The sequence below is a fragment of the Cydia amplana genome, chromosome 10 (genome assembly GCF_948474715.1).
Source record: "Cydia amplana chromosome 10, ilCydAmpl1.1, whole genome shotgun sequence".
In the NCBI taxonomy this organism is placed as follows: domain Eukaryota; kingdom Metazoa; phylum Arthropoda; class Insecta; order Lepidoptera; family Tortricidae; genus Cydia; species Cydia amplana.
The window spans coordinates 5,689,453-5,702,600 of record NC_086078.1 but is presented as its reverse complement, the minus strand read 5'-3'; the positions used below and the strand labels follow the sequence as shown (position 1 = coordinate 5,702,600).

Here is a 13,148-nt window from a genome sequence, read left to right as displayed (position 1 = left end):
TTACAATGCAACGGAGCGTCAAATATCAAGGTTCAAATCGTCAGGTGACAAGCAAAACTGACTAATTACTAAATAAGTTTTTGGCAAAAATTTCATTTTTGTTACACGCTTTTATCGCTGACTACTTTTCTTACGACAGACAACTAATACTCATCGAGACCAGGGATGTTGCGAATATCCGCATCCGCATCCGCAACCGCGGAACTTCCGCATTATTTTCAACATCCGCATCCGCATAAAACCGATGCGGATTTAATGCGGATGCGGATGTGGAACAGGTCGGTACAGGAACGTCTTAGCATCGGCGTTAGTGCTAGACTGCTAGGTAAGTTAGTCATTAACCAAAAAAACCTATTAGAAATGAGCAGTCAAGCGTGAGTGGGACTTAATGTACGGAACCCTTGGAATGCGAGTCCGACTCGCACTTGGCCGGTTTTTTGAAATAAAAATTACTAAAATATAATATTTGACGTTTTTTATGGTACTATCTTGACATCCGCATCCGCATCCGCGGATGTGAGCCTTTAAAAATCCGCATCCGCGGATGTCAAAAATCGGCATCCGCAACATCCCTGATCGAGACAATTCTAAAAATCCCTAATACAATTAGGTTGCGTTGTTTCATCACAGAGTTCCTATGGCCACCTCCTGTCTCCATCATCAGATCAGCTCGATGGTACCATAATATTGCATTGTCACCCGACTTACATGTGCATGCAAAATTTCAGCTCAATCGGAAACCGGGAAGTGGATCAAATTTAACTTGCAAGATTCCATTACAATTTAGTTACATACAGGTCGAGTTCCTATGGCCACCTCCTGTCTCCATCATCAGATCAGCTCGATGGTACCATAATATTGCATTGTCACCCGACTTACATGTGTATGCAAAATTTCAGCTCAATCGGAAACCGGGAAGTGGATCAAATTTAACTTGCAAGATTCCATTACATGTTAGTTACATACAGGTCGACCTAATAAAAGCGTGTTAAAAATATTCAAACAAAATTCAACCTACTTTCAGTATTAATATGGTTCACTATGGCTATGAACTTGTGGTGGTAATTAGTGAGTTTTGCTTGTCACCTGACGAAATAGTCCTCCATTTGGCATCAAACATTATCGTTGTTTTCCTTCTTCGACTTTTGAATTAAAACAAAACGTGTCATAATGAGATTTTAATTCCATTTATACATTAGGTACAGTTAATAAGTTACTAATATCACATTTACAGTGCGTTTATTATTATCTAGCGTATAGATCTTAGAACGACATCACATCTTACAGCTAAGACTAGCAATTTAAATTGTTTTGAATACTAAATCTCTTTAGGGTGTCCGAGTCACGAAAAGTAAATAGATGGCGCCACCTCTGACTCCTCGGATAAACTTTATTATATATTTTATTGCCTTTGGCTTTACTTGGTTGAGAACAGCTTTCTATTTAACCCTTTGAACGTCATGCCTATTATATACTTACAAGTACAACACACCATCGTTTATGATTTCATTTAGAAAGAAAGACATTAAAATCTACGCTTAGCGTAGGTAAATCCGATTGTTGGTCGCCATCTACTGACATTCCGTTTTTCAAAAGACCGTATAATTTATGAATTTGTGATATGTATTTAATAAAACCGTATTATATTAATTTGAGATTATATTATGTGTCATCTAAGAAATTTAAACTTGCACTATTTTCCTCGTCTTCGGGAGTAGAGGGTCGTCTTCCGTGGCTACTTCGACCAGTCTCCGCCGTTTCCTAAGAGGTCTGGGGGCTTCCGAAGGTTCTCTGCTTTTTGTTACTATCTTCGCCATTTTATTTCCTAATCGTGTTATTTTGAATTTAGGCAGAGTCTGTTCTGCGTTACTAGTCTCACTAGATTCCGTTTCTTGTTTTTCCTCGCTCCGATCATTGTCACTATGATTTGAGTTCTTATCTGATTCTGTGTTGTCATTTTTATTTTCTTTAGATTCTTCATCTTTGTTTTTATCGCTATTCATTGTGAAATCTAACGGGCCTTCGGCATCATCCATTGATTCGGTTTTGACTTTTCCAGCACAATGTGCTTGGAGAAATGATGCGAAAGGTATCGGGATAGGGATTGGTAGAGGTATTGGGAGGATTACAGGGTAGGGTACTAGGACTGTCACTGGAGGTGCTTGGCCTAGTGGTGGGAAGTTTAGAGGAGGCGGAATGCGAGGTCTTTCCTGGTGCATAGGGATACCTGGTCGTGGAATAAAGCTAAATCGTGGAGGGAACATATTTGGTCTATGCTCGTGATTATCTACGAATGCTGGAGGAGGCATACCGTACATTGGATTTGGGAATTGAGGAGGAGGAGGAATAGTGTGAGGATTTATTGAATGCGGCGGTGAGTGTATCGCGCTGTTGCCAACTGTAGATGCTGGTGATGACCCATCCATAGAAGGACTCCGCATTCTTAGATCCTGGGCTTTGGGAGTTGGTGTGTGTTTCACTGTTTGTGAAGTGACTGTGGCGGAACATTTAGATGCTCTCCGCTTCCTTAAATTCATCTTTAATCTTGATTCTTTTTTGGTTTCCGGTGACTTTTGAACGCGTTCTTCGGGTGTTTTTGGTTTCATTAGTTTTGCTGAAGGAGCTATCGTTATTAAAGGTAAGGGAGATTTTCTTGCAGTTCTGTTCTCTTTTTCTCTTTCTGGTGGCTTAATGGCTTCAGTGGGAGATCCGGAGCGTTCGGATGATGGAGAAGCAGATCTGCTTTTGCAGTTTTTGAGCCAGAGTTCAGGAGTTATGAGGTTTGATGTGGAGGAGGCGTTCACCAGATGGGGGTTGAGATCGAGGTGCGCCTGCGTCTCTCGGCAGAAGATGTGCATCTTGTATTGGTTCAGGCATTTGTCGGAGCAGAACTGCAACTGCGTGGCTCCATCCTGGAATTAGAAAAACATGGAGTTAACTTTATCGTCCAAAACCTTTTGTGAAAATATTAGGATTAAAATCTTCTGAAGCCACCGTTTGTCGCACGTATCTTATTGGAGGACGCTATCTGTACCTACCTACTGAAGAAGAAGAAGAAGTGAGATAGAGAGAACATACCTAAAAGTCCCTCTACTCTTGTTCCATAAGAGTGAAAGAGAACTCACCTGGAAGTCCACATAGGCCACGGTGTGCCGCACATGTCGGCACCAGTCACAAGTCTTGGCTCACTTGAAGTTGGCGCGCCGTGATTGGCTGAAGCATAGCTCTGAATAAAACGCTATTGGAGGTCTCTATCTGTTCTACTCTTGTTCCATACTACTGAAAGAGAACTCACCTGGAAGTCCACATAGGCCACGGTGTGCCGCACATGTCGGCACCAGTCTTGGCTCGCTTGAAGTTGGCGCGCCGTGATTGGCTGAAGCATAGTTCTGAACAAAACACTGTTGGAGGTCTCTATCCATTCTACTCTTGTTCCATAAGAGTGGAAGAGAACTCACCTGAAAATCCACATAGGCCACGGTGTGCCGCACATGCCGGCACCAGTCACAAGTCTTGACTCGCTTGAAGTTGGCGCGCCATGATTGGCTGAAGCATAGTTCTGAACAAAACACTGTTGGAGGTCTCTATCCGTTCTACTCTTGTTCCATAAGAGTGAAAGAGAACTCACCTGGAAGTCCACATAGGCCACGGTGTGCCGCACATGTCGGCACCAGTCACAAGTCTTGGCTCGCTTGAAGTTGGCGCGTCGTGATTGGCTGAAGCATAGTTCTGAACAAAACACTGCCCCGGCCTGTTGTAGCGCTCCGCTGTCCGTGATGCTCTTGTTGCACCAGGAACATTCGTCTGGAATATGGAAAAAAAGGATTTATTTGTCTCTTCAGGGCTAATAAGATAATTATGACGATTCAGACAAGATTGATAAAGTCCATTATTGACACTTTTATCAGGTATTTTTATTTAGGTATTTCGTGAAATATTATACATTTGGCTTTAAAAAAAATAGGATAACTTTATATTACATAATATAGTTGAAACGTTTTAAGCTGGCCGTTCAGGACTATGAGAAGTCAATTGAGAACTCGGTTCAAAACGGTCAGCTTAAAAAAATTCAACTAGGTATACTTACAGTGTATTTCTTTAAGTACCTAGTTAGATAAATATAAAATAAAAATATTAAAACGGATTATATCGCGTATATTGCATTAAGAATTTATACTACAATATTAGATAAATATACATCACATTTTTTTACATTTTCTGGTACTTAATAACACATTTATTAGTTAACCGCTTAAATACAAAACTGCTTGGATCTGTCCCTTATCGTTCTAACTTGACAAAAAGTCAATTATTTTGATTACCTACTCACTGAATAGGGATGATGACACATGTTGAATTTTATAACAAAATATAATAAAATAGATAGCAAACGAGCAATTTATCACAATAATGTGGATATTAAAATAAAATATTGAAAAATTACAAAAATACAGGACCTGAAAGTTTCAAAATTTAAGTTTTTTTAAACTTCCAAAAACGATAAAAGTAAGGGTACCATTCGATTCCTTACATTTCATCCAGAAAAATATTGTACAGCAACTATATACATAAACGAAATATTTCACCGACAAAAACGCAATTTTCTTGTTTTGTCCATACTACAAGATGGGCTCCCAGAGACCTTGACGTCACGTTCCCTTGCCGTTTTGTATAGGGCGTTTCGCGAGTGAAGTGCGGCTGTCGGCCTTTGACTACAATTTCTGACTTTTGTGTTACTTTAATGCAATGGGTCCCATATAGACATTTGATCCTAAAAACAAACCTGATCGATTGATACCATAAATGAAAATTAGTCATGTAGCCTATTTAGAACACCATACACAACAATATACATAATGTTCCGTCTACATATTTAGTGTTCCGCACAAAACTTTTGTTCGCGGAACACTTATTTGAGTACTAGCTGTGCCCGCGGCTCCGCCCGCGTGGAATTCGGTCTGTGTCAGTAAGCTAATTGATCTCTAATTTCTCTTTCTCTCCCCTGGAGGCGGAACTTGAAGTAAAGTTGACAGATGGATACGATTAGCGGACTGAAGTCCAGATAAAATATTTTACAATTAGGTAGGTACCACTAAACAAAACTACACTCCAAAACCAATAGTTTTTTTCGCCCTTATTCCAATATTAGACGTGATTTAAATGACACAGAGTAGTAGGTGTATAACGGACAATACAGTACTACTTTTGTATTTTTACGTCCTTGACTGTACCTATCCAAATCATGTCCATGGCAAATATCATCCAATTCTGTCCTCCAGTCAAATCATTCTGAGCATGATAAATTAAGAATTATACACATAGAAATCCATACTTCCTAACAAACTTTCGAATTTAGGTCTAATATTATATTAGTTAGAAGTAAGATTAGAGGAAAGGAGAATATTATAGATATCAAATATCTACATATATGAATGTACCGGGGATTACTTTTAACAATGTAAAAAAATGTTGAATTATAACTTTTTAATTTAAGTGTTATTTATTAAATAACACTTAAATTAAAAAAAATTGGCCTAAGTCGTAGTCGCTTGGTAGGGTGCCCAGAATGCCATCTTTATTAAAGCAGGGCTTAACCCTTAAAATCGTATTAAAAACGCGAGCGTAGCGAGCGCGAAATTTTTTTGATAGAAAAAAAATTGAGAGATGCTATGTCAGGGACACAGCCGCAATGGTTTACGTGAAACGTTGGTGTGGATATCTAAATAATGCAAAAGCCGAAGGCCGAGCTCCGCGTAGGGCCGAAGGCCCGAAGCGTCCTGGATGTCAGTGCTTAATTACAGAACAATAGTATAAGTGTCTAAGTGCGAAGGCCGAAGGCCGAGCTCCGCGTAGGGCGGAAGGCCCGAAGCGTCCAGGTTGTCAGTGCTTAAACACAGAACAATAGTATTAATGTAGGTTAATGTGTGTGCTGGGAGTCCTGAAGCACTCAATGAGTTTAGGAACTCCAGAGGGTCTGTTGTGGCGTTGCCTTCATCCAAGACAGTGTTAATGGATTTAGGTATATACTGCCTGTTCATTTTGATTTCTGCCAATATCCGCGCATGTGTAGGTAAGTATAGACGTACGACTCTCTCCAGTACCCGCTGATACACCACAGTACTTACCGTCGAGCACGTCTGTCGTGCGAATCCGCTGAGCGGTCAACCGTTCTTCGCACTGCGTGAACGTCTCCGATTCTTCCTCAGATTCCTGAGACCGTGCTACCTTGTAACCTCAATACGTTGCGAGAATTTCGCGAGAAAATTGTTTTTTTTCGGAAAGGTATGGTGACGCGTTTAAAATGCAAGTCCCAAATTGTTTGACACTTACAAAGACATAATACCTATTTAAAATTTAAAAACTTTCGCGTTTTGAACACATATTAACTCACATTTATATCTAGACGGGCCTATCTCGAAATGTATTTTATTACCGTTATTTACCGACGTTTCGACACAGGTTTCACTGGTCGTGGTCGCGGCTAACTGATGTCCCAACAAAATGTCAAAACAGAGATTTGTGCAACTACCCGACGAAAAGTGTATGAAAAAGTTTGGGGTAGACATCATATTTTCAAACCACCCACTTCACATAATGTTAATTATTGTCAATGGACCTGCGATAGACCCGTCTATAAATGTGATTTAATATGTATTTGAAAAGACGTTTGACATTAACTAAGAAAATTTTTGTTTTTTTTACAAAGTACATACACAAAAAAAAAGTTTGCACCACTTTCTTAAGTTAGCGCCATAAGATTCAGGTGCAAACATAACTTAATTGAGTGTAGTGGCCACCCCCCCCTTTTAGGGGTTGAATTTTTCTAGCCTAAAATAGGGCCAGGGATTTTCTTGACAGATTAGTAAAGTTTGCATCAAAATCCGTTCAGCCGTTTTCACGTGATGCGCGGTCAAATAAACAGATAAACGGACAAACAGATAAACAGATAAACAGACAAACAGACAAAAATTCTAAAAACTGTTGGAACGTGTTCTGTTATCGATTCTAAGTATCCCCAACCAACTTTTTTTCGAATATCTTCCATGTACAGACTTTCGACCCTCTTCAGCTTTATTATATGTATAGATTAGAGTTAGACCAAGAAAAGTCTGCAGCGATTTTGATAGCCCACGCAGTGCAATTGTTATTTACACGTCATAAATTCATAGAAGTTTGACGTTTAAAATGACACATGTAGTTTTGCACTGCGTGGGCTATCAACATCGCTGCAAACTTTTCTCGGTCTGACTCTATTTAATCTCCCCTTTCGTAGGTAATAATTACATTTTCCGCTATATTTTTGTGCAACGTGATTTTATTAACAGAAACATTTTTAAATTAAACCACAATATTCTCCGTTAGCGCTCAAAATACGAAAAGATAAATTTACTAAAATAACTGGCAATAATTAAAATGGAAGGATCCAATAGCTATACGAATATAACAAGTCGGGGAAAAACAAAATGTGAGCTCCCATCTCAGATATCTATCTCCAATTAATTTTGTAAGTCTTGCATGCAAACCGGATAAATATGCTGCGAACTAAGTATTTATCCATTTTGTGCTACACCTTTATCTAAAATTTATTTAGTTTTGAAATTTGAACTATGTACCTATATCATTTCGTCTCGCCTTTATTAATAGCTTTACCACGAGCTTCTTGTCACTGACATGACACTGACATATTCGCTAGCGTGTGCGTAGCTTACTTTCTATTCATCGTACTGGAAACAAATTGTTGTCTATCAAATCACGCTGTACGAATACGACTCAGTGCAAGCGATGTGCCCAAAGCGTTGACCGCAAACTTATATCAAAAATGCCACATTTCACAAAAAACAAGCAACATTTAGTCGGCAACCGAACACCGCTCTCATTACGCCGGCTCGCCTTATTAATTTACGTGGCTCTAACGAATCCTATCCGCCGGGTTATCTGATACATCGCTCGATCATTCACTGCTACTTTTAGAAAAAGTTTACATGAATGTTTTTCAATTGCTAGTGCGGAGAAAAATCATTGCCTGAGCTGAGTTAGCTTTTAAATCGTTTTATTATCCGACTGCCGAAGGAGAGTAATTTTTAGAGGGTGTGTATGTACAGTCAGGTGCAGAGATCGTTGCCCCCCCCCCCTGCAAACAAATTTCTATGCAGGTGGGTGAGTTATCTCTGCAGCTTACTGTACCTACGAGACTTTTAACTAATAATTTCGCCTGTAGCGTTTCCTTACGTATTGCGGTTTAGGCACTGTACCTACCTACTTTTATTTACATAACGTAACTAAAACCTCAATGTCTACAAGTGTATCAAAAGAACTTCTAACTTTAGAAAGCGACCGCAATTCTGGCAAAGTAATACATACCCAAGTAACACAAGGCAGCTGAATATTGTTTGAATAATAGAGCATGCCGTACTGTAAGCTGAATAAGGTAGCTGCATAATGTCTGCAACAGCGCTGTTACAGACGTTATACAGAAGATTTGGGCACAAATTAAATAGCTTACAACTGAATAAGAGCAATGTAATAGCTGTATAATGTGTGCATAGTGGTGATTTAGCTGAATAATACTTGTATAGAGGCTGTCAAAATCGACTACACCGATTTTAAACCAAAGTTATCCAGCTTTCTACACAATTAATCTGTTATTCACACGTTATCCAGCTTTTGGTTCATAAGTGCATTTTTACAGAAAATATATTCAGATATTAGCACTAAAATACAGAAAATGTGAGTTTTTAAATCAATGATTTGTCTTCCATTTTAATTTGTGAACTCGTGTCAAGTGTGTTATTCTGTAGTGAGTGTAGTGATACAAAATTAGTGACTGATTTGGTAAGTATACACAGATTTCATTACGCATGCCACTTTACTGTAAATGTATATATATATTTTAATTAAAATTTTAAAGCGCCGCGTAAATAATGCACCGTTTAAAAAGTAAATATAGACATTTTGCTAGTCCACTTTTAAATTTGTAATTTTTTTGCGGTGTTTAGATGGTTTAGTAATAGAAAATGAACTTCAACAAGTTATGCTACGATAAAATTCGTTTTATAAATGAATAAACATGGGTTTTTCAGTTCAATTTGAATTCCTATTTAATTGTAGAGGTTAGAATATGAGCAACCATAATGGCGTCCGACCGTGCTGAATATAAGCTGCTGCCACAGCTATTATTGTGCTAAATTTCTGAATTAGCATTCACATTAGACGCGTTACTAAGCTACATTTTAGATAATAATGGTTTTAGAACAACAAGTTTTGAATAGCATCAGTATAATAGTAATTGTTTGCTCGATCTTAACGCCTATTAGGATTCTATACACAAATAGTAAAAACCATCGATCCTCACTAGTTTGATGAGAAACATTGTAGGTATGTAACACGGGCGATATTAAATCCTAATACTTCCTACTAATATAGGTATAGTATTTAAGTTATATGATATTAGTACATTATGTATTGTGGTTCGCGGTAGGCCCCTTGAGCGCTGAGCCTGTTCTTCTTTTATTTTGCCATTTGAATGGATTCATTTTATATTATTTTTAAATCACACAAGTCTGTACAACACAGTTTTTTCATCAACGCTTTTTGCTTAAATTATATAAATGACCACCGCGCACCTTGTTGTTAAGCAGTAGTTTGAACAACACTTCTCAATGCGTTAATTTTTCAGATTTTAGCAAGAAAAGATAGTACATGTGTACTAAAATCGCTATAACTTAGGTATAAGTGTTGTTCTAGTATTTATTATTCAGACGTAATGTTTATAAAAAGCCATATTAACCCATATATGCAGCGACTGCATAAGAAATAAGATGTGGATTGCAATACAGCTTCTAGTAATAGCGTCAACCTTTATTCAAAAATTGGCGTTAAAACAGAAACTATAACCGCTATTATACAGTTGAAAGTCTCCACAGACGCTTCTTTTCAGCATTTAGTAACCACTATCACATTTTTCTTAATATCGTCTGCTTAATGTCCCACAAAACCCAAGTTATACAGCTAATTGCTGCTCATGGCTCTACTTCGCAGCTATTAGCTACCACAAATGCTTTAAGCTGAATAATGTCTGACTAACTGTGTAAGAAATAAGTATTATTCAGCTTTAATATGCAAAACCGATACTATGCAAAATTTATTCAGCATTAATTGGTATATAGGTCCAGATATTTTTTTATTCCGAATTTAGTAATTTCCACCGCTTATACACAAAATGTATGCAATCTTAATTTGAATAAGATGATAATTTTACTCTATTATCCTGCTTGTGTGTTACTTGGGTAATATTCTGTGTTCATTAGAAATAGTAAGCCCGCCGCGGTATCGTATTCATAATATTCATATTAACATCCTGAGCTCCGAGTTTCATGTTAATGTACCTAAAATCGGTAAATATCGCGTTGCAAAGAACTTGAGCTGAATTCTCATTAGTCCTAGCTTGTATCACAATTCACATGGAATATACACAAGAATGTGTAGTGCGACGATTTATGCTCTCAGGTTGCATTGGTATGTACAGTCACCAGCAAAAATATATGACTGTGGGCAGCCGTACAAAAATATCTGATGCTCCATTGGAGGCATAAGTATATGACGACACTACCTCGGTAAAAATATGTGATGCTTTGTGGCCGGCAAAAACATCGTTACTCTGTATCCGCATAAATATCGGATCGGATCGCTTAAAAATATTTGATTACTCATAAAAATCAAAATTATGCGATTACTCTCATCTGACATAAATATCTCTCCAATGTGAATGCAAATAAATCGGATGGCAGACGGACCGCCTATATATCTGACACGAAATTATGAAATATGTCATCAATCGGCAAAAACGAACCATACCTGGATAGCATAGAGCCTTACATTGTTTGAAGTGATTTGACAATTCACGAAAAGAGTGCAGACTTGTCATTGCATATGTCTGTCTCACATATTTCATTTGCAATTTTAAATTGTGACATAATTCAGGTAGACTTTTAATAGACAATGTGTAATAAACCTCCTTCTTACATAAAAAAGAATGATGAAAAGGTCAACCTGTGAGACTGACAAGGACAAACAATAATAGCGCTTTCGCTGCTACTCCTACTGAAAGATACATAAGACTATCCCGTTTTGTCATTTCCCGCACCCCTCATGCCAGATCCAGTTATATACTAGATTCATGATTGCAATACGTTACAATTCAAAATTATATCCAGTTTATTCCGTCAAATCGATGATAGAATATAATGTGAGACAGACATATACAATGACAAGTCGGCACTCTTTTCGTGAATTGTCAAATCACTTTATACAATTTATGGCTCTATACCAAACATGTATCGTTCGTTTTTAAAGGTCGATAACATATTTGTGATTTTCCAACGTGTCAGATAAATAGGCGGTCTGTCGTCCATCCGATGTATTTGCTTTTACAGTGGAGAGATATTTATTCCAGATGAGAGTAATCACATAATTTTGAATTTTATGAGTAATCAAATATTTTTAAGCGACCCGATCCGATATTTATGCGGATACGGACTAACGATATTTTTGCTGGTCACAAAGGATCACATATTTTTACCGAGGTAGTGTCGTCATATACTTATGCCTCCAATGGAGCATCAGATATTTTTGCACGGCTGCCCATAGTCATTTATTTATGCTGGTGACTGTACGACAGGTAAAAAGAAACAAAAGCAATCGCGACAAAACAAATATTTACTTATGCGAAAGAAACTTATAAATAATAGTCTTTCAAATGGAAATAAAGGCATTCTAAAATAAGACATAGATACCTAGTTACATAGTAAAATATACATAGGTAGGTATATATTTCGATGTGGTGGATTTTATTTAGTTTCTAGTAATATTAGTATTTCAGAAGACTGAAGGATTACAAACCTATAAGAACAATTTTGCAAAGCCTTATTATTGCTATATTATAAGTAGCAATAGATTTGTTTCCTATAAATTACCTAATTAAACCGTTACGTTTAAAGCGATAATGTCATGAAAATATTGTGACGCTAGAGTATGTGTACTCATTCTTCTTTGTTTTCACATTTTATAAAGATCAGCTTATAAGTATGACTGGTTAGCACCCTACCCTATAATACCTACGTATTCATTGATAATATACAACCCCCGATTCCAAGAATGATCGGTCAATCAAATGAAATAGCGAGCATCAGATTGTAATCGTTGGCAACTTGGCACCCCTGCACGTTTCCCGCCCTTTTTCCCGTCAACGTCAAAAAACGCGGGGCTGCGTTCAGTTCGTCATGTTTCAAGGAACTACAGCTGCGGCAATGGGAGTTTTTCGTAGAAAAGTAATACGGTAAAACATGTTTAAAAGTTGGATCGTTATAATCCATTGAATAGTTTAAGTACCTACCGACTTTATCACTAACCTAACCGAGATCGCGGGATTAGGCTTGTTTTTGTATACAGCAATTCAATTAATAAATCTAACTAACTTAGCAACGTAAACCACATTTTTCTGTACTCAATACAGCGGGGTAAAATCAGAAACGAATATTTAAAATACTGCTAAATTCGTTCTTACGGTTCAGGATGCCTATTAGAATTAAAACACTGAAAAACTGCAATCAAAGAAAAAATAAAACACGCACACCTTCCAGCGGGAAATAATATCCCGTAAAATGTGTGAAAAAACCAGTTGGTTAAATAAAATGTTACCTACCATAGGCTACATGACTAATTTTCATTTATGGTATCATTCGATCGGGTTTGTTTTTAGGATCAAATGTCTATATGGGACCCATTCCATTAAAGTAACAGAAAAGTCAGAAATTGTAGTCAAAGGCCGACAGTCGTACCTACTTCACTCGCGAAACGCCCTAAACAAAACGATAAGGGAACGGAACAAGAAAATTACGTTTTTGTCGGTGAAATATTGCGTTTATGTATAGGTATAGTTGCAATACAATATTTTTTTGGATGAAATGTAAGGAATCGAATGGTACCCTTACTTTTATCGTTTTTGGAAGTTACAAAAAATTAAATTTTGAAACTTTCAGGTCCTGTATTTTCGTTATTCTTCAATATTATATTTTAATATTTACATTATTGTGATAAATTGCTCGTTTGCTATCTATTTTACTAGATTTTGTTATAAAATTCAACATGTG

General features: G+C 37.4%; 1 protein-coding gene across 1 annotated transcript in view; it reads right to left on the bottom strand.

Annotated features, from left to right (window-relative positions):
- Positions 1 to 1,571: 1,571 nt before the first annotated feature.
- The window catches only part of LOC134651493 (sine oculis-binding protein homolog), a 38,873-nt gene continuing 27,296 nt past the window's right edge, over positions 1,572 to 13,148 (bottom strand). Inside the window, exons 3-4 of the mRNA XM_063506608.1 lie at positions 3,629 to 3,804; positions 1,572 to 2,912 (exon numbers count right to left, since the gene is read on the bottom strand). Of these exons, the coding sequence (XP_063362678.1) occupies positions 1,683 to 2,912; positions 3,629 to 3,804 (1,406 nt within the window). The 3' untranslated portion in view covers positions 1,572 to 1,682. The remainder of the gene's footprint in view (positions 2,913 to 3,628; positions 3,805 to 13,148) is intronic.